This window comes from Trichoderma breve, chromosome 3 (genome assembly GCF_028502605.1).
Source record: "Trichoderma breve strain T069 chromosome 3, whole genome shotgun sequence".
NCBI classification, from domain to species: domain Eukaryota; kingdom Fungi; phylum Ascomycota; class Sordariomycetes; order Hypocreales; family Hypocreaceae; genus Trichoderma; species Trichoderma breve.
This window is the reverse complement of record NC_079234.1, coordinates 136,401-154,998: the sequence shown is the minus strand read 5'-3', so window position 1 is coordinate 154,998 and position 18,598 is coordinate 136,401. Positions and strand designations below refer to the sequence as shown.

General features: G+C 48.4%; 8 protein-coding genes across 8 annotated transcripts; 6 read left to right on the top strand and 2 right to left on the bottom strand.

The window, feature by feature from the left end:
• Window positions 1–449: 449 nt before the first annotated feature.
• T069G_04471 (uncharacterized protein) lies at window positions 450–2,681 on the top strand (the record flags this gene model as incomplete). The annotated part of the gene is made up of 11 exons (XM_056171681.1): window positions 450–490; window positions 550–653; window positions 707–804; window positions 859–976; window positions 1,038–1,139; window positions 1,210–1,393; window positions 1,454–1,838; window positions 1,908–2,023; window positions 2,085–2,162; window positions 2,212–2,366; window positions 2,422–2,681. The coding sequence occupies 11 exons, from the start codon at window positions 450–452 to the stop codon at window positions 2,679–2,681; spliced, it is 1,641 nt and encodes a 546-aa protein (XP_056028539.1).
• A 469-nt stretch (window positions 2,682–3,150) lies between these two features.
• Window positions 3,151–4,335, top strand: T069G_04470 (glyoxalase/Bleomycin resistance protein/Dioxygenase superfamily domain-containing protein; the record flags this gene model as incomplete). The annotated part of the gene is made up of 3 exons (XM_056171680.1): window positions 3,151–3,159; window positions 3,216–3,788; window positions 3,853–4,335. 3 exons carry the CDS (start codon window positions 3,151–3,153, stop codon window positions 4,333–4,335), a joined length of 1,065 nt encoding a protein of 354 aa, XP_056028538.1.
• An 805-nt stretch (window positions 4,336–5,140) lies between these two features.
• On the bottom strand, window positions 5,141–7,191 carry T069G_04469 (FAD binding domain-containing protein; the record flags this gene model as incomplete). The annotated part of the gene is made up of 3 exons (XM_056171679.1): window positions 5,141–6,751; window positions 6,823–6,902; window positions 6,963–7,191. The coding sequence occupies 3 exons, from the start codon at window positions 7,189–7,191 to the stop codon at window positions 5,141–5,143; spliced, it is 1,920 nt and encodes a 639-aa protein (XP_056028537.1).
• Window positions 7,192–7,464: 273 nt separating this feature from the next.
• T069G_04468 (fumarylacetoacetate (FAA) hydrolase family domain-containing protein) lies at window positions 7,465–8,503 on the top strand (the record flags this gene model as incomplete). The annotated part of the gene is made up of 4 exons (XM_056171678.1): window positions 7,465–7,653; window positions 7,708–7,782; window positions 7,852–8,146; window positions 8,199–8,503. 4 exons carry the CDS (start codon window positions 7,465–7,467, stop codon window positions 8,501–8,503), a joined length of 864 nt encoding a protein of 287 aa, XP_056028536.1.
• Window positions 8,504–9,163: 660 nt separating this feature from the next.
• T069G_04467 (major facilitator superfamily domain-containing protein) lies at window positions 9,164–11,319 on the top strand (the record flags this gene model as incomplete). Its single annotated transcript, XM_056171677.1, has 7 exons — window positions 9,164–9,343; window positions 9,517–9,663; window positions 9,818–10,086; window positions 10,139–10,322; window positions 10,401–10,832; window positions 10,892–11,074; window positions 11,146–11,319. The coding sequence occupies 7 exons, from the start codon at window positions 9,164–9,166 to the stop codon at window positions 11,317–11,319; spliced, it is 1,569 nt and encodes a 522-aa protein (XP_056028535.1).
• Window positions 11,320–11,944: 625 nt separating this feature from the next.
• T069G_04466 (fungal specific transcription factor domain-containing protein) lies at window positions 11,945–14,543 on the top strand (the record flags this gene model as incomplete). Its single annotated transcript, XM_056171676.1, has 5 exons — window positions 11,945–12,165; window positions 12,223–12,311; window positions 12,371–13,041; window positions 13,112–13,312; window positions 13,359–14,543. The coding sequence occupies 5 exons, from the start codon at window positions 11,945–11,947 to the stop codon at window positions 14,541–14,543; spliced, it is 2,367 nt and encodes a 788-aa protein (XP_056028534.1).
• Window positions 14,544–15,248: 705 nt separating this feature from the next.
• On the bottom strand, window positions 15,249–16,871 carry T069G_04465 (carboxylesterase family domain-containing protein; the record flags this gene model as incomplete). Its single annotated transcript, XM_056171675.1, has 1 exon — window positions 15,249–16,871. One exon carries the CDS (start codon window positions 16,869–16,871, stop codon window positions 15,249–15,251), a length of 1,623 nt encoding a protein of 540 aa, XP_056028533.1.
• A 613-nt stretch (window positions 16,872–17,484) lies between these two features.
• Window positions 17,485–18,553, top strand: T069G_04464 (amidohydrolase domain-containing protein; the record flags this gene model as incomplete). The annotated part of the gene is made up of 2 exons (XM_056171674.1): window positions 17,485–17,616; window positions 17,672–18,553. 2 exons carry the CDS (start codon window positions 17,485–17,487, stop codon window positions 18,551–18,553), a joined length of 1,014 nt encoding a protein of 337 aa, XP_056028532.1.
• Window positions 18,554–18,598: the final 45 nt, after the last annotated feature.

Sequence of the window (18,598 nt, the reverse complement as noted above, 5' to 3'; positions counted from 1 at the left end):
TCATTAGCCATTTGTCCCCGGAAACTTGTCACCCCGCAAAATGGAATCCAACGTATCTGCGTTAGGGGTCACGATCGAGGCAGTGCGCCAGTGATTACCCCGGACATTCAAATGTTCACCCAATCGTCCCTTCGTTCCACAGCCCAGATCATTGCCGCTGTCATCATAATAGCGTGGCGGCAGTGCGTCTATCTTTGTCACGAAGTACAGCAGGTCATTCTCCTACCTTATCACTTGTTATCATCATCCGCGTCCAGCCTGAGGGACAGAAGAGGCGCCACACCAACGCCAGAGGACATCGTCCGTCTATAAAAGGTGGCTTTTATCCTTCATCCCCTTGGCTTCCAAGTATCAATGGCATTTTTGGATCCAGCATATATCTACTGGGAAACAACACACGCACAGTCTCGGCTTCCTCGCTGTCAAAAGTGAGCCTCTGTCCATCTACCATGAGCACTCGTTGGGCGGCAGTCAAGCATAAGCTTGAATGGTCAGTAACTATTATCATGCTACACAATAACATGATTCAATATTAACTCGGGGTACTAGTCCTAAAGATGAAGATGCCAATTATGAAAATACGACTTGGTGTAACCGCGACTTGATCCCAATCCCTCCAGATCGTCGAACCTTTCACATATGGTCTTATCTCGGTAATATACGTCTTTTGACTCTTGACTGGTGGAAATGCTGATCAGTACAACAGGCTACTGGACTGTCTCTGGATCCAATCTCTCTGCGTGGTCTTTGGGCAGTACTCTGCTCGCGTTTGGACTTAGCGCCGCAGAAGCAATTGGCGTACTTGTACGACCACCTCACTTTGAACGTGCAATACCCCTATTATTAACCGAGTATTAGATATTAGGAGGATTTCTCACTGGCTGTCTTGCGGTTGTAGCCGGGTGGCCTGGGGCAAAACACAACATCGGCTTCACTGTTTCCAGTAGATTCTCCTGGGGCATGAGGGGATCGTACTGTACGTATGAGTTCCTTGAGTAAGCTCTTGCCTTTAGGCTACTAATGTAGTGGGAAAACAGTTCCCGTGATTATTCGTTGCTTTACAGGCTGTATCTGGTTCGGCATTCAGGCATTCTGGGGAGCTCAGGCAACTAGGGTTACCCTTGGAGCTATCATTCCTGGTGAGATTGTGGCGATGCCAAATCATGTTTTCATTGAGTCAACTATGATCCTCTAACTTTTTTTTGATAGGCCTCGCCCATATGCGAAACACCTTTAGCGAAAGTTCTCACCTTGCGACGAACGATTTTATTGGGCTCGTCATCTGGATGTGTGCCTTCATCCCCGCTATCCTCATCAAGCCGGAGAAACTACAGATCCCGTTTGTTGTTTGTTTCTTCCTTTTCTGTGGCTCTTGTTTTGGTATATTAATCTGGTGAGAACATTCGAGGCTACCTCTTCAGCTAGTATATTGGGTCAACTAACACTTATTCAGGAGCGTCTCAACTGCCAATGGAGTTGGTGAGCTCTTTCACCAGAAAAAAGAGGCCTCAAACATGGGCTGGGCTTTCATGTTCGGTATCACCTCAGTACTGGGCGCTTGGGGCTCTGGGACTCTCGGCCAATCTGATTGGACTCGATATGCAAAGACTAAACATTCACCAACTCTGTCTCAGCTGATTGCAACTCCACTAACAATTACAGTAACTGCCGTCATTGGTATCATTGCCACAAGTGCATCAAATCGCGTATTGGGTGGAGAAATTCTATGGAATCCTATCTATTTACTGGCAGCAGTGCAGGAACATTACCACTCTAGTCCAGGGGTACGAGCGGCGGTCTTCTTTGCAGGCATTGGGATTGTGGCTTCACAACTTTCCGTAAGCACATGCAGCTTTCATTCTGTTTCCAGGTGGTGAGCCTATACCATTGCTTACACTAATACCCAGATTTCCATTGTATTAAATTCCATGTCCACTGGTATGGATCTGGCCGGATTGTGGCCAAAGTACATCAACATCCGACGCGGCTCGTACATCATGATGGTTGTGGGCATAGCCACACAGTAAGTTTACAAACAGCTTCATCGCCAGTGACGGTTGAGCTTTGGCTGATTACCTCTTTAGGCCATGGCAGCTTCTTGCAACGGCGAGCAAGTTCCTTACAGTTCTTAGTGGCTTTGGCGTATTCATGGGCCCGTTGACGTACGAAACCAGGCACCTTGGACTATATATGGCTGCTAATATTATATAGTGGCATCCTGTTGGCTGATTATCACATCCATTGGCGACGCAAACTACAGCTGAGCGATCTCTACGTTGGAAATAAGCATTCAGCATATTGGTATCAGCACGGGTTCAATTGGCGACCCTTTATTGTTTTTACCCTGTGCATGTGGCCAGGGCTACGTTTGTCTCCCCGAGTTTCACCCACTTAGCATGCAGCTGACCTAGAATACCGTAGCTGGCCTTGTGGCGACCGCTAATGGATACACGGGCGAGAAATACGAGAATTGGATACATATTTACAACATTTCCTTTCTTCTGGGCCTCACAACCTCGTTTGTATTATTCACAGTTGTAAACTATATCTGCCCTGTTGGGGTCCCGGCCAAAGAAACCCTTTTTCTGTCTGGAGAGGCACTTGATGAGGAGCTACCTCACATGGACGGTAAAAAAGATCAGATGAAAGTTGACGGTGACGATAAATCCGAAGACGATTAATAACGGATGGAATAATCGAAAAGGATAATTTGTTTACTCCGTAGTCTTTTCAATATATTCATTTCGCCCCTGGTTGCTTTGCTTTTTCACCAACGCTAGAGTGCCAAGTGCCCCATTGCAGACTTCAATCCTGCGCCAGCGCACGCCCTAATATGCAGCTGTTTCCGTGGGGACGCGGCCAAGGATAGCGAATCGCCATCGCCCCGCAAGGAGCAAAGAGGGATGGAATGCCCCGCGGTTTGAAGGGGGACTGCCCCGCAAACTGTGCGGGAAGCATGGTGTGGCTGTTGTTAAAGAGAGTGGTGAGGATGTCACTTCTTGCATGGACTAGAATGGCGCGTGATGGCTATAATATGCAATGGAGGAATCTAGCCAGACATCACCAACCAGGCCCCGAAAAGCCACAACCCCTACTTGGTAGATAGAACAACAGCCCGTAGGTTATTCTAGAGATCAATCGCGCCTCACAATGAGCAGCGTACGTATGTCCCGCCCTCTAACAGACACCCGCATGATCTAACAGCTGCTTTATAGAACCCATCTCTCACCAACTTCAATGCTGGCGCCTCCGTGCCGGATACGGAAGCAATTGGTCCCAGCGGACAGAGTATTGCAGAGTGGAGACGGAAGCTTGGTATTGATCCAGCTCAGCAGATTCGTGCAGTCAGGCTGGTACACATGAGATACCAGCATCCCGACCTTAAGAGCATCAGCACATTTCTTAATGACTTTGGCATGCGTGCTGTAAAGGAGACTGAAGACCGCGTGTGGTTCCGGGGATATGGGGTTGACCAGTATGTCTACTACGCACAAAAGGGTCCCAAGAAGTTCCTCGGTGGGACATTTGAGGTAGAGACGTATGATGATTTGGTCAAGGCCTCGAAGCTAAACGGTGCTGGTCCCATTCAATCACTGGACGACGCACCCGGTGGTGGCTCCTTGGTTACCGCCTTGGATCCGGAGGGGCTCCCAATCAATTTCATCCATGGCCAGGAGCCCGCGAAAGTAGGCAAGATGCCCGAGAGACTCATTGTCAACTTTGAGGCCGAAAAGCCGCGCATGCGAAAGTTCCAGCGCTTTGACGAAGGGCCGGCTGCGGTGCACAAGGTTGGAACACACCCTTGCATACTCTCTTATAGCGAGGTGCCCACTGACGATGACAATGAAACAGCTTGGCCACTATGGCCTCGTCGTACGAAACTTCGCCGAGCAGCTGGACTGGTATACTCGTAACTTTAATTTCGTACCCTCAGATCTGCTTTTTGTACCAGATGAGAACAACAGCACCAAGGACGTCGCTGTCTTCGCCCATATTGATAGAGGCAACGACTATGTCGATCACCACACCATCTTCCTGAGTCAAGGGCCGACATCACATGTTCATCACTGTTCATTCGAGATTCACGATTTCGACACCCAGCAGCTAGGCCATCAATGGCTGGCTGGGAAAGGATATAAGAGTGTTTGGGGCGTCGGCCGCCATATTCTGGGAAGCCAGATCTTTGACTACTGGTGGGATACAACAGGCAACATGATTGAGCATTATGCGGACGGAGATTTAGTCAATCAAGATACGCCTATTGGACATTTGCCTGCAGGCAACGAGAGCTTGGCGGTATGGGGTCCCGAGGTGCCCAAGGCATTTTTAGATTAGTGACGGCGGTAGGGAGGAGGACAGGGATCCAGTGTATGGGTACTATGTAGACTTCTAGCTTGCACGATTTCAATTCCCTCGAAGTTCTAAAGTCAACACAGGCCTTACTTGAGCTAAATCCATAAGGTGTTTTCAAGGTATTTTATCCCGTATCTTTATTACAATTGGTTCAAAACGCCAGCGACGCACGAGACTTAGTGAACGCCTATGAAGGAAATACTTGAGAAGTATAAGTGATGACTATGTTACCCTCCAGACTTGTCAATGAATGTTTAGATTTACATGTAGTTACCTTTGACCTACGAAACAATGTCTCAAATTGAAATCGATTCAGCTTCATCTGTACACTTTCAGGTTCATTTAGAGTCATCTGGAGATTTGAACTGCCGTGTTACTTTTCTCGTAATTCGTAGAAATGTATCCTGCTGCTAATCCACCAACTTACCCTGCACTTGTGGTGTTTTGGTGTATTTTTAGCGCATCCAAAGCTTTCATGCCAGAACTCTCTCTGAGCAGAGCCCTGTGATTGGCTATCAGTCTAATTTTTGAACAATTTCGGAAAACAAAGCTTCGGACTTAAACTGGATTTGGATTTAGATGAGATTCGCTTGAACTGATTTGAGGGTATCTTTTTTTCTGAACAAGATTGATGCTTGGGAGATGAGAGGCATGAAAAGCAAAAGGTATTGGTGATAAATTTAAATAGATTATAAGTTTATTGGCTTATGATACATCTTAGCATGCTACCTGTATTCTTGGGAAATACAGAGTTCCTACACTGCCAGGCACGAAAAGCACCCCCACACTATAGAGCTCCAGTCGCGACAAGCTTGCGAAGCATCTCAGCAGCATAGACCAAGTCAGATCTAGTATCGCAGGCCGCAAAAACAAATCTATCAGGCCGCAGAATGATAAATGTTTTGTTCCCTACTTCTTTGGACATGCGACGCGGATCATAGCCCACCGGCTTGGGTCTTCCTGCGCACAGGACTGGGTCGCTAGCGAACTCTGCGGCAGTGGCGAGCCGGTAGATGTGCCGTCCCTTCAAGTCACAGGGGGCAACTTGAGTACTGTCAAGGAATATTGTGGCCTCATCATCCTTTAGAGCCCCATCGGATATATCTTGTAGGCCGTGAAGGGCTGTCTCCACGCTGTCGATATTATTCTGAGACCGTAATATCACAACTACCTGGAATAGGCCCTGCTTTTGACGACTGAATATGACGTCGTCAGTGAAGAGAACCTTTCCGATTCGTGGAGTATTTGTAACAGGAACGACGTAGACCTGGGGAAAATTCTTGCCGCCGCCAAGTCTAGGTAAAAAGGCCATCCCCATCCCCCCCTGCCACTGATACTTGACCATCCCGTCTCTGCGGTTTCCTAGCTGCAGCCAGTGTTTCCAGCTTGGAACGAGCTGGATCAGCCAGAGGTACCAGTCGCGTAGGAATACTTTAACACGACTAGATTCCGTGACATAATTTCCGTTCTCAACGGTGGATCGGAGTGACTTGTCCAGCTGTTGTTTTCGTTCTGAATACCAGCCTTTGAGTAGTGTCTGGTAGTCCAACGTATCCTGGCCACTGGAAGAGTCATTGGTTGCTATACGAAGACGCCACACGAGTGAGATGGCATCGCGAAATGCCGACGCGATCCCTTGGCCTCCAAACGGAGGGAAAACATGAGCAGCATCTCCGCAGAGAACGACTCGGCCAAGCGACCATTTATTGCAGCTTCTTGCCGAGAACCTAAATGGTCGACAACGAAGAACCTCTATACAATCTAGCGGGTATTGGATTTGCTTCGTTGTGAGTCCATAGCGACTCCCCGGATGAGTTATGTAGGGGTAAACGACCTTTGCAATCTGGTCTGGCTTTGCCATGTCCCCAGCGTCCTCGCCCGGCCGAACCACGAATTCGAAACGCCAGAGTCTATCGCTATCAAGACCGAAACGACCACAAACGGCAGGTCGGACATGGTTGCACATGAATCGGAAGTCAGTGGGAAAGAATTCGTCGTAGACCTTCTGGGGCGTATAACCCTTCTTCCAGAGGGGGAAATCGGGATGTGTCTCAGGCGAGGGAAGGGAGATCTTCCAGTTGAGGGCAACCCAATCTTCTTCGTACGGCATTCTCATAGCCTGGTCCAAGGTGATGCCTCGAGGCTCTAGATACTGTTTGCGCGTGAAGCCTGTCTTGCCATCCGCACCGACGAGAAATTTGCCGCGAACAGTACGATCTTGATTAGATGTGTCGGTGTAGCGCGCATATACCCAATCTTCGTCCTCCCAGATGGCTGTGACACGTGCTCCCAGATGCATTTCGCCTACACCCAGCGTCGTTATTTGTGACCTCAGGTGCTTCTCTACGAATGGCTGTTTATGACACATGAAGCCTGGATGGCCAGTACCACCCTCGGTCTATGCTTTGTTGTTAGCCAACTTGCATCTACTAGACACATTGATCGAGAATACTACTCCATTCCACGTACCGTGCTGTAATCCATCATCATGAAAGGTTTCCTGGTGAGGTCATGATGATCCTTGTCGATAAATCTGAAGTTGCCCATGCCTAGAGACGTGGTGAGTAAGGCGCTTAGTAGCTGATGATGACAACAATGGGTATGCTAACACTGGCCTATCTCTGTGAATATCTTCTCGTATATTCCACATGCCTGGAGATAGCGGATGCCATCCTCATCGAGTGCGATACCGCGTGGGTCTGCATTCACTTCGCTGTCTTTTTCGAGAACAACATGGTGTATAGAGTATTGACTTAAGAGCACTGACACCATAGCGCCAGTTGGCCCACAGCCACATACAATAATGTCAGTCGTCTCGAAAGGACCTTTTTCTGCCATGATTAATCATTAAGTGCATGCGAAGATCAGTTTACTTTGCCGACAGCGTCCTGAAATATCCAACTCTGTTCAACGTTTCACAATCCTTCCTCTTAGCCCCACGGTTCGTTGTGCGGGGACTTTGCGGGGCAGGTGGGAAGCTTTAAGGCGTGGGGAAGATATGCTGTAAGATCTAAATAAGACGACTGGAACTTAAGCCCCTCGCCGGCCAAACAAATAACAGCCAGCAAGACAATAGTAGTGAGCTGGCCATTCCATTCACCCAACGCCAAAATGCCAAACTGGACTCACTTGATTCGCTTTAGGGCCGTCGAAGATGGTCAAGTTCATCTAGGGCAGGTAGTTGATACTTCACGAGATGTTGGAGTCGACTGTCTGAATGGCGTTGAAGTCAAAGCTTTTTTAATTAATGGTGATATATTCAACGGTACAGTAACCAATCATGTACTTACTGTAGATCATGTAAGCTATGGTCATTTTTGAAGACTGAAAAAAGGCTGACAATGACTTTCACAGCTACTGTCTCCAGTTAGCCGAGAGCAGTGTAACTACATTAGGTGCCTCGGACTCAACTACAAAGATCACGCCGCGGTAAGTGCAGAAGAACATACAAATAGCTCCCACTACTCGCATTTTACTTACGTATTGTCCATGGATCAGGAAGGAGGATTCCCGATTCCAAGCGAGCTCGAAGTTTTCACAAAGCCTCGAGCGGCACTCACAGGCCCATATCCGGCAGCAATTCCTATTCCAAAATGCGCCCAAGACGGAACAAGCGACTACGAAGCCGAACTCTGTATAATAGTTGGCAAAACTGGTCGAGATATTCCCGAGGATAAGGCTCTAGAGTACATCCTTGGGTATACTGCATCAAACGATGTTTCGGCGAGAACCCTGCAGCTTGCGGCTAAACAATGGTCATTCTCAAAGGGTCTTGACAATAGTTGCCCGATAGGTATGTGTTTGGATAGAAATCGGCGTATTGGAACCCGCTAACAAGTTTGAAGGGCCGGTGCTTGTTTCTCCCTCGGTCATTGATGATCCACAGTCTCTCAGCATCAAGGCCATTTACAACGGCCAGACGGTTCAGGACGGTAATACGAAGGACATGATCTTTTCGATCAAGAAGCAAATCTCTAGCCTTTCTAGAGGAACGACGTTAGAGGCAGGATCGATGGTCCTGACTGGAACGCCAGCTGGTATTGGGTATTTCCGAAACCCTCGTGTGAGCTTGGAGAATGGAAGCAGGATTGATATACATATTGAGAAAATTGGAACACTGGTGAACAAGGTAAAATATGATATTATATAGATGGGAGGGATGGATTCAAGAAAAACGTATGTTTTGTAGTTGTGAATTTACACCCTTTTACCGATCTAATATAAGAGATTAACTACCGTGATTGGATGGTGGCCCATTGAAGCGTTCTATCCAAGCATAGGTACATTAGAGACACTCCTTTTATTCGTAACTGGAAAGTGTATTCTTCTATGCCCCTGTATATCAAAACTTAATGGAGGTTTGGAAGGTATGATAGAGATTAGATGAGGCCTTGGCAATTGCTGGCTCCGACATCATTTCGCGGTATCCCATTGCGCAACGGAACAACGAAATCTTCGTAGAAAGACCCGCTTACCACTGTATCAGATGCTTCAAAAGGACACCACCATGAAGTACAACTGCTCTTGCTTTGCCTCTCCTCTGTGAATTTGTAAGTAAGTTCCGTGGCGCGGCCTCGATCATTCTACGGAATCGTGGGGCACAGGTTGGGGCACAGGTTGGGGCCCCGCAACTAAACTTCTACTGCAATCTGCTTAATATTTTCCCCACGATCCCCCGCCTCCAGTTTGTGAGTTGTAGAGATCTGGGCAGAACATTAAGAGAACATCAAAGTCACTATAATGGTACGAAGGTCATCGAAATTTCCCAATGGACGAAAAACTCTCAGACACGATATTTTCGTTACCGAAAATGGAGAGAGTTGAACAGGTTTCCAACCACTCGCCTGTGGCGTCCCAAATTGAGAGGGAGGCTGAGGCCGACTTTGTGCCAGGCACAGAGGTCATGACTGCTGCAAATGGGGCGAGATCCGACAATCAAGACTCAATCGTCCTCATTCCACAGCCAACAAATGATCCACACGATCCACTTGTCAGTTTCATCCCGTCTTTGACTTTGTACTTTTCTAGTCTTCTTTTACCCTATTCTCTTACACCCCTCCGCTTGGGTTTCTGATGGAGAGGCCATCTACACTTTCTAGCTATTTTGGCCTTTTTGAGCAAGGAGACTTTGATAGATATATTGGGAGCTAATTCGTTTCTAAGAACTGGAGTACCTTGTGGAAAACTTTGGTTATTGTCAATCAGGGCATCTTCGTTATAACCAGTGTCATTCCAACTCTGTCCATAGCGCCATTGACACCGATTTTCATGCAGCAATGGCAAAAGTCATTGACCGATGTCGCTTTGTTGGTAAGTAGGTTTCGTCCACCATTTCCCCAGTCTTACTATCTCATTGGATTGTTATCTTGCGATGGGAGGGCATATCCTCAGCCAATCTTGATTGATGGCTTACCTCCTTCTACACCCAAGGCAGTGGTAGAATAGCAATGCTAATTCTCTCCAGACTGGAGTGACTGTTATTCTTCTAGGCTACTGCAACTTCATCATCATCCCTAGCTGCGAGATTTTTGGACGACGGATAACCCTCCTTGTCTGCGCGATACTCAATATTGGTGCTTGCATCTGGCAAGCAACTGCAACGTCGTATGGCTCGTTCCTAGGTGCCCGGATTCTTGCGGGGACCGGAGCTTCCGCAAACGAGAGTATTATGAATGTCGTTGTTACCGACATTTATTTCCTCCACGAGCGCGGTAAATATGTTGGATCCTACTTGTGAGTTTCAACTTCACCCAAATTGCAGTTACCTACTCACCTATGGCACAAGCTGGTGTTATTTTATGGGTCTCTTCCTTGGCCCTATCATCTCAGGAGCTGTTGCAGAGAATGTTTCTTTCAGAATCTTCTTCTGGGCCTGTACCGGTGCTCAGGGGCTCAACATCATTGCACTGTTGTTTTTCTTTCCAGAGACACGTCGATCACGAGAGCAGAGTCCTATTCCAGGCGTCACCGTATCCGAGGAAGCGAACGTAGATAACGCCAAAATAGAAACCAGCTCAGGACATGCCGAATTTGTTTCCTCACCACAGATTCAGAACTTCCAACTGGAGATTCAGGGGAGCGGAAGGCCTAGTCGGTCCCAGTTTGGCATCTTTCAACCCATTGACCGGACTGCCTGGCGATCGGTAGTCCGGCACTTCTTCACCCCAGCATATATCCTCTTCTTTCCTATCATCTTCTGGGCATCGATGGCGACTGGATCAGCGGCGAATGCCCTTCTAGCGGTCAACATATTACAGTCCCCGGGTCTCTCTGCGCCGCCTTACAATTTCACGCCAGCGCAGGTCGGATATGCTAATTTTGCGCTGGTGGTTGGAGGTGTATTCGGACTCGCCGTCGCCGGACCATGGTCGGATTGTGTTTCACAGAAAGCAACGATAAAGAACAAGGGTATTCGGGAACCGGAAATGCGACTCATATCCTTAAGCCCATTCATTGTGGTCGTTATTATTGGACTAATTGTGAGGAGACTTGTATGAGCAACCCGCGAGAAACTGAGCTAATCATATCATGCGCAAAGGTATTCAGCGTTGGTTTGCAAGAAAAATGGCCGTGGCCCGCCGTCATCATCATCGGCTTTGGCTTTGTGGGCATCCAAGTCGTCGCGATCCCTACCATCACCATCACATACGCCATTGACTGTTATAGGCCAATATCAGGAGAGATTATGGCTATTGCAACCGTCTGCAAGAACACCTTTGGGGTAAGCTGGTTTTCTTTCTGTAAACCATCGTACATTCTTTTGGTACAATATGCTTACAAAACTTCTCGCAGTTTGGGATGACATATTTTGTGAATGATTGGGCTACCGCAGACGGCTTTGTACCACCAGTTATGCTTCTTATGGCGATGACTGCTGGTTTCACGCTGGTGGGAATGGTCGCATTGATATTCTACGGGAAGAGCTGCAGGCGCATCACGCGAAATTCGAGAGTGCATTCATTTTAGTCTGCCTAGGTACTTGGGTTTATCGGGTTCGAGGGACAAGCATGGGCAGTAGTAGGCCATCGCAATTGAGTGTTTACGTTCTACACTCCTATTGACTGGCGCCTTAATAGGCGAGGTTTGGGGGATCCCTAGAAGACTGTGACTGCTAAGGTGGGCTAAATGCCAGTGTAGACTATGGGTCATTTGAGTACATACCCTTAAGTAAAGAGTCCCTGCTGGTCCGGAGCAGCGAAGCACATAAACAGCGTGTAAACCGATACTGTGTGTGTGAACTCCGTTGAACGCATACAGTAGAAGGAAGTACAGTAGATGGACGAATGCCTGCAGGCTATAGATACCCACGTGGACAATATATGCACACTACACTGCAAAAGTTATGAAAAGAGACGTGACATATGGAGCCCTCACTACTCCGCATAGTCTAGAGAATATACCCGGCTCCGCAGTTCCTGGAGTTCCGGACTTCTGGCTAGGGCTTTCATTAGTGCAAGCCCGAAGTTTTGGTTCTTGATCTATAAATCCCCATACAATCTCATGGAATGCGGGGATGCCTTTCCCACACGCACTCTCTCCGTCCTAGCCTTCCACACAACGGGCGATTCCCCACAAACCCCAGATTCCCACGATGCCGGCAGACAGCGGAACGGCTGGTGTTGAAGACCAGACCGCAAGGCACCATGAGGCCGAACTCCAGCGCAAGCTACGGAGTCGGCAGTGCAGGGGATGGAAATGCACGCATTGTGACCAGGCTTTCAAGAAAAGAGAGCACATGGTCCGACATATCCGATCTCATACGAAGGAAAGGCCGTTTGCCTGTGACGTTTGCTCTAAAAGCTATGGGCGCCGGTATGCTCTTCATTCACCGCTGCCATTTGGATGGCCTCTCACAGCCGACGTTTATAGTGACTCTCTGATCCGACACGCGCGAACACATGACCGCGTGGGAAGTGGCAGCACTTTGATGACACGGCCGCTGATGCCCTCGCCTACAGGTTTGTGCAAAAGAGATTGGCGCCGCTATTCCTCTCAAGTAGTTGTGCTCTGATAAGAGACGCAGGTGAAGATGCCACAGACAGTCATCCGTCACTCATTGGGCGGTCCGATATTCACGACAACGTGCTATCCGCGAATGATGCCCCAGATGAATCAGCATGCTTTACTGATTCAATCGGCTTGGCGACGGATAATAATATTCACCCGCATAATCATTGGGCCGCGTCTGGAACTGATATTGAGCCCACAGCTTATCTTTCTTCTCCCCTGAACTCTTCTACACGCGCGGACACCAGTTCCCTTAGTGTTAATCAGATCTCTAATGCTTGGGGAAGTTGGACAGATTTAGAGTTGTTCGATTTTGGTGGCAATACTTATGACCCGTCTTGGCTAGTGGGGAGAAGTTTCGATATTAATGTTCTGACTTCCTCCATCTCGGCAGCCGCTTCGCCATGGGTATACGGCGATTTTTCTGCCAATCTCACCCAAAGCCAGCTAAATGAGCGCTCCGATGGAGAACACAACATAGAAGAGTCGATTGTCGATAACAACGTCCGAACCCAAGTCCGAAACCGATGGCACACACGGCCACTCATCGAATCGGCGCATCCGTACGCGCTCAAGAGACCGGAAAACCCGGATCGAGTAGATGAAGCATATCGTGCTGGTCTTTCAAGCCGGCTTCGGCCAAGTCCTCATGATGATGTTCTGCCATCTGCTGACTTTCTAGTATGCACCGACGCTATCCGAGTAGCATATCTAGACTTGGCCATGATTAATCAAGCTGACGTTGTTATAGAATATATGCATCAAGCTGTACTTTGCCAAATTCCAGCCCATATTCCCCATCGTTCACGCCCCTTCGTTTCGACCTTCTTCAGAGAGCGCACTTCTCCTTCTATCTATTTGCTCTCTGGGTGCGTTATTCGTGGGATCAGCCGGCGCTGCTGCTCGTGGTAGAGGAATCTTTATGAAATTGAACAAGGCAATTCTGGCATCGGTGCGTCTCCATCATTTTTCTTTCTCCCTCACTCTAACTCTACCAGTGGGAAGTCTATATCTACCGAGGCGGGCGCGAAGCACTGGCTGTAGCACAAGCCGTTGTTCTCGGTCAGACATTTGGAATGCTCTCCGGCAACCCCAACGATCTCTTGTTGACTGAAAGTTTCCATGGCACCGTCATTGCATGGGCCCGGCAGGCTGGAATGTTCAAAATTAAGGATTCTCTACTAGAAGCCAACCATTTCGATCCTGATGATTTAGAAACTGCGTGGGCATCATGGTCTCAAACAGAGGAAACCGTTCGTGTGCTGGCGGCATTGCACATTCACGACTCTGAATTCGCGTCTATCTTTCACCACGAACCATTGTTACGACACGAGCCAGGACGGCTACCGCGCTGCTGCGCAGATGAGCTATTCACAGCATCCACAACTTCTCAGTGGCAAACAATGATCAAGTCGCTACACTCTTCCCCATCAACAAGCGAGTCGCAGCATCTCACTCCGTCTGTGGGTGTAGCTGCAACACCAAATTCCTACTCATTCATGAACGCGTATGTGCTACTTTCCGGTCACAGCGCGGCCATCCAGGAAGCCCGATGTGCAACTCTAACTGAGGCAATGATTGGAGACTTTCATTACCGTCTAACAACTTGGTACGATGCGTACTTTCCAAGCATCCGTTATCCGAGTCGTGACCCCCACTTCCTCGTTGTGCTCTGGCATGAGACATTCATGTCACTGTACGTCTGCTTCGACTTGTTAGAACGCGTGATAGGGCGAGAAGGGTCGTCGATGAGGGATGGCGACCTCGCGCGCATCCGTGATTGGACGGCAAGGGTAGAAGGACAGCGTTGTGTCATTCACGCCATGCTCATCTACAAGCGTTTACAGACACTACCCATCATCGCGGAGCCTGCTATCCATGTGCCAAAGGCGCTGTTTTATGCAGGTCTAGTCGTATACTGCTATGCCAAGTTTCGACCAAACGACGCTCCCCATGGCGATGTAGATATTCCCGAGCTTCGATCAAGCGACCTTGGACGCCTGTCGGCACAAACTTCGACAGAGCCCCCTACAGCTAGCCTCCGCCAATTCGATCCGAGCACATTGTACAACATTACTGACCTTCTTCGCCGCCAAGGGCACTGGGAACTATCCCGCAGATTTTCCTCGATCTTGGAAGCCCTGATCGACGACCTTGCAGATTCTACAGTCGGCAATCTCTAAGATGAAGCGCCTTGGCCGCACGACAACTCACCGCCTCCCCACTGTTCAGGAGGGATATTCTCTCATCAGTACAATTAATGTAATAGAACCTTGCTCTGATCTGGATATTCTTAAACTACTAAACCGTTGTTGCAAATGTGACTTTTCGTGGGATACTTGAGGGGCGGCTTTGTGCGCTATGATCGGAGTTTCAAGCTCAATATTTTACCACAGGCACATAGGCCTAGGCTATTAAGATAATCTCATGATTCACGCATCAGGGTGGTCTTGGTAAGATACTCTTGGGCGTGATATATCTTCACCCATGAAGCCTCCACTAATAGTTCTCTAGTTTAGAGACACTGACTGTGCTGTCATCAGTACATCGATTTGTGTGGGCAAACATTAAAATTATATAGGCATTCATGAACTGCCTCGGCTTTCGAATAGCAGTTAATGGAATTGAATGGACAAACAATCCAGTTTAAATACAACTGCTTCACCAACAACGAGCTATTTAAGCAAGTCAAGTATGCACTGGGAATTTAATGAGTTAACTAAGGTTTTATGTGACTTTCTAGCTAATATGTACAGGTCTTCATCTCCTTGGGCTGTCTAACATGACAAATAAGTCAGATGTCACTGGTGTTGTTCAGTCCATAGTCAATCTTGCCACGTCTACCTCACACGCTTATTGTGCTTACCATAACAGTCAGGTTGTGATGCTTAATTATCATAAACCCGATTACGCCAGCTTAAAGGCAAGATGCTATTTGTCCGCAAACTACGGATAAACCGGAAACGATCTATGTCAGGAGTATTGATAGCGTGAGCTAGATTACCTAGCTCGAGGAAACAATTGCCGTAGCCGGTATAGCTAGGCCAATATGGAAGATTTCCATTTGGGTCATTCGGATCCCCAGCTTTGGCGAAGTTGGTCCAATAAGATCGTATCGTCTCCGACATCTCCATGTCTCCAGAGGCAGCTGGAGAAAGAGGAGGAGTATAGGTAAAACTTTCGTTTGGCCCCATGTTACCAAAGACATAGTTTATTTCTGCGGTATGCATAGCCAATGGAGAGTAGGGAGAACTGTATGTAAAGTAGTAGCCATATCCTTTCTGGCCCCCTACTCGCACATGCCTATCAAGAGCTTCCCAAGTTTGCTGACGGATAACCAGATCGCCAGCGAGAGCGTTTGCGGAGTCATTGGCTTGGACATATGTTGATCCAGGATATAGTTGTAGTGCATCATTTGTTCTGTTGCCAAAAAAAGTTCCTGCAGACGATACGTAGTCCTCAGGTGTCTGGTGAGGCAAGGAATGTGCAAGAAAAAAATCCTCTTCGCGAGCATTGAAGCCAGCCAGGATAGGCACCTTCTGTTCATCTCCGTGGTCAAACACGACACTTGGTGCTGTAGGAACAACGTAATTATCGATGCTAGGTGCGAAGACGGTGGCCCCGGGGTCAGTGCTTAGGTCCCATAAGGCCGCATTGTTCACTTCTTCTGCAGGAAGAGATCGCAATTCTGCAACGGACGATGCATTGAGTTTTTGCTGCAGGGCTAGACCTCTCTGGCGAGCTTCGGAGAAAGTCGTAAGGGATCCGTGATCGCTTTCCCAGTACGCGCCACTCTCCAGAATACCCTTATGAAATAACCCAGTTGAGAGAGGTGATGCCAATAGCAAACTGACCGAATGTGATCTTGCAGATTTTTTAAATATTGTAACATTTTCAGGGTCTCTTCCAAATAGTGAAATGTTATCTCGGACCCAACGAAGGGCGGCTAGCTGGTCCTGAAGGCCAAAGTTGGTAGAGCCGCTACCTTCATCGTCAAGCTCCGATAGTGCCAGGAACCCGAGAACTCCCAGACGATAGTTGAAGCTCACCAGGATTACACCATCTAGTGCAAGCTTAGCTCCATTATACAATGGCCTATTGGAAGCTCCAAATTGGAAGCCTCCACCGTATATCCAAACCATCACTGGCTTTTTTTCTGTTGTGTCTGTTGCCGTTGTCCATATATTCACTGTGAGACAATCTTCACTCTGGTCCGCAGGATCGGCGAGATCGGGGGCTAGCACAGCGCTGTAACAACTGTGTCCGAATGCTGTGGCATCTTGGCGAGTTCCGTTCAAGTTGAGAGGGGGCTGGGGAGGTTTCCAGCGCAGGCTCCCGACTGGTGGTGCCGCAAAGGGAATTCCGAGGAACTCCAAGACACCAGCTGCGGTTCTAGGAATTCCCTGAAATACTCCTCCATTCACACTGACGCTCGACTCAATAAGGTCGCTTCGGGCATGTTGCACTAGGCCCCCAAGGACAGCCGCAGCAAAAAGTCTAAATTTTCGCATATTAATATGTACAGTTTGTAACGCAGGAATCTACTCGGCCCTTTTTGTTTAGATACACACCATTTACACTATATACCGTTCTACCATACCCAGGATGATCCAGTTACTCAACTCAAGAACCACAATCCCCGCTTCCCACAGCGGATTCCGCACACCGCGTTGTTTGTGGGGTTTGCGGGGAAGCGGTCACAATGCGGGAGCGGCGCCTCGGACACAGGAGGAAGCCGAAGCACAGCAGCAACAGGCCGATGCACAGCAGGAAGCTGATCACAAACAGCAAACAGCTCCCCTTCGTACTCTACTTCCTCCTTTAGCAATCCAATTACATACGAGATTCTTCGTCACCAAAGTGCCCCTGCTGTAGAGTCCCCGCAATCCTTCCTCACATCCCACAGCATCTCCGCCGAAAGCAAGAAGGATAGCAGCTCCCCGCAACCAACCCTCTGCTTTGGGTTGGTTAAAATCAGCATCATGCTATCAGAGCAGCCAAGTAAAGCTGTTTTAAAAGATGCATCGACGAGCAACTTAGTTACGATTCGCAGCAGCAGTCTTCGTTATGATCTTATTTGTCGCCATCAGTTTCCTTTTTTGGCAATTCACTTCAGTTGTGGCAATGGTTGACTCACATGGGGCCAAGAACCCCTTTGAACGCATCGACACACACTCTCACTTCGTGCCCCCATTTTATAGGGACGAATCTGTAAAATATGGATACAGTAAGCCTGATGGCATGCCTGGGATTCCGGTGAGCTCAACAGATCCTGCTTGGCATCATATCAGCTACTGACGGATGGGAAAAGGCTTGGACTGAGGAGGCCCACTTGGAGATGATGCGCAAGGCAAACATTACAAAGTCCATCCTTAGCATTACTTCTCCGGGTACTCACCTTGTTCCTGGAAACGACGCTCTAGCACGAAAGCTCACAAGGAAGTGCAACGAATTCGCAGCCGATCTCAAGCGCCGACATCTGGACAAGTTCGGCTTCTGGGCGTCGCTACCTCTTCCCGACGTCGAAGGTAGCCTTGTTGAAATAGACTATGCGCTCAACGTACTAAACGCAGACGGGGTGGCCATTTTAACCAATGCACATGGAGTGTACCTGGGGAACACTGTCCTAAAACCGATCTTTGAGGCGTTGAATAAGAGGAATGCCACCATCTTCATTCACCCAACCAGTCCTTGCCTGCAGCACGGCGACATGAGCCAACAAGTCTCTCCCTTAACTCAGTACCCAAACCCAATGTTCGAGTTCCTCTTTGATACCGCACGAACGGTCGTAGACATGTTTGTCTCGGGAACTATTGACAGATCGCCTAATGTCACAATCATTCTCTCCCATGCCGGCGGTGCCATCACCCCGCTAGTGGCTCGCTTCACGGAATTTGCCACATCAATCTTGGGACTTCCCGTACAGATAAGCACCGAGTCTGTCAAAAAGGCGTTCCAGACCCAATTTTTCTTCGACCTCGCGGGCTTCGTATTTCCGGACCAAATCCACGGTTTGTTGCCATATGTTGACGCAAGTCGTATCCTTTACGGCAGCGATTACCCGTACACTCCTGAATCTGGGGTTCTCGGTATACTCGAAGATATGAACCAAGATTTACCTCAAGTGTTCAAGGACCCTCATTCCCAAAAAGCGATATATAGAGAGAATGCAGTGAAGATTTTGGGAGCTTAGTCTAGGATTTTATAAATAGAAATCTTCTCTTGATTTCACAATGTT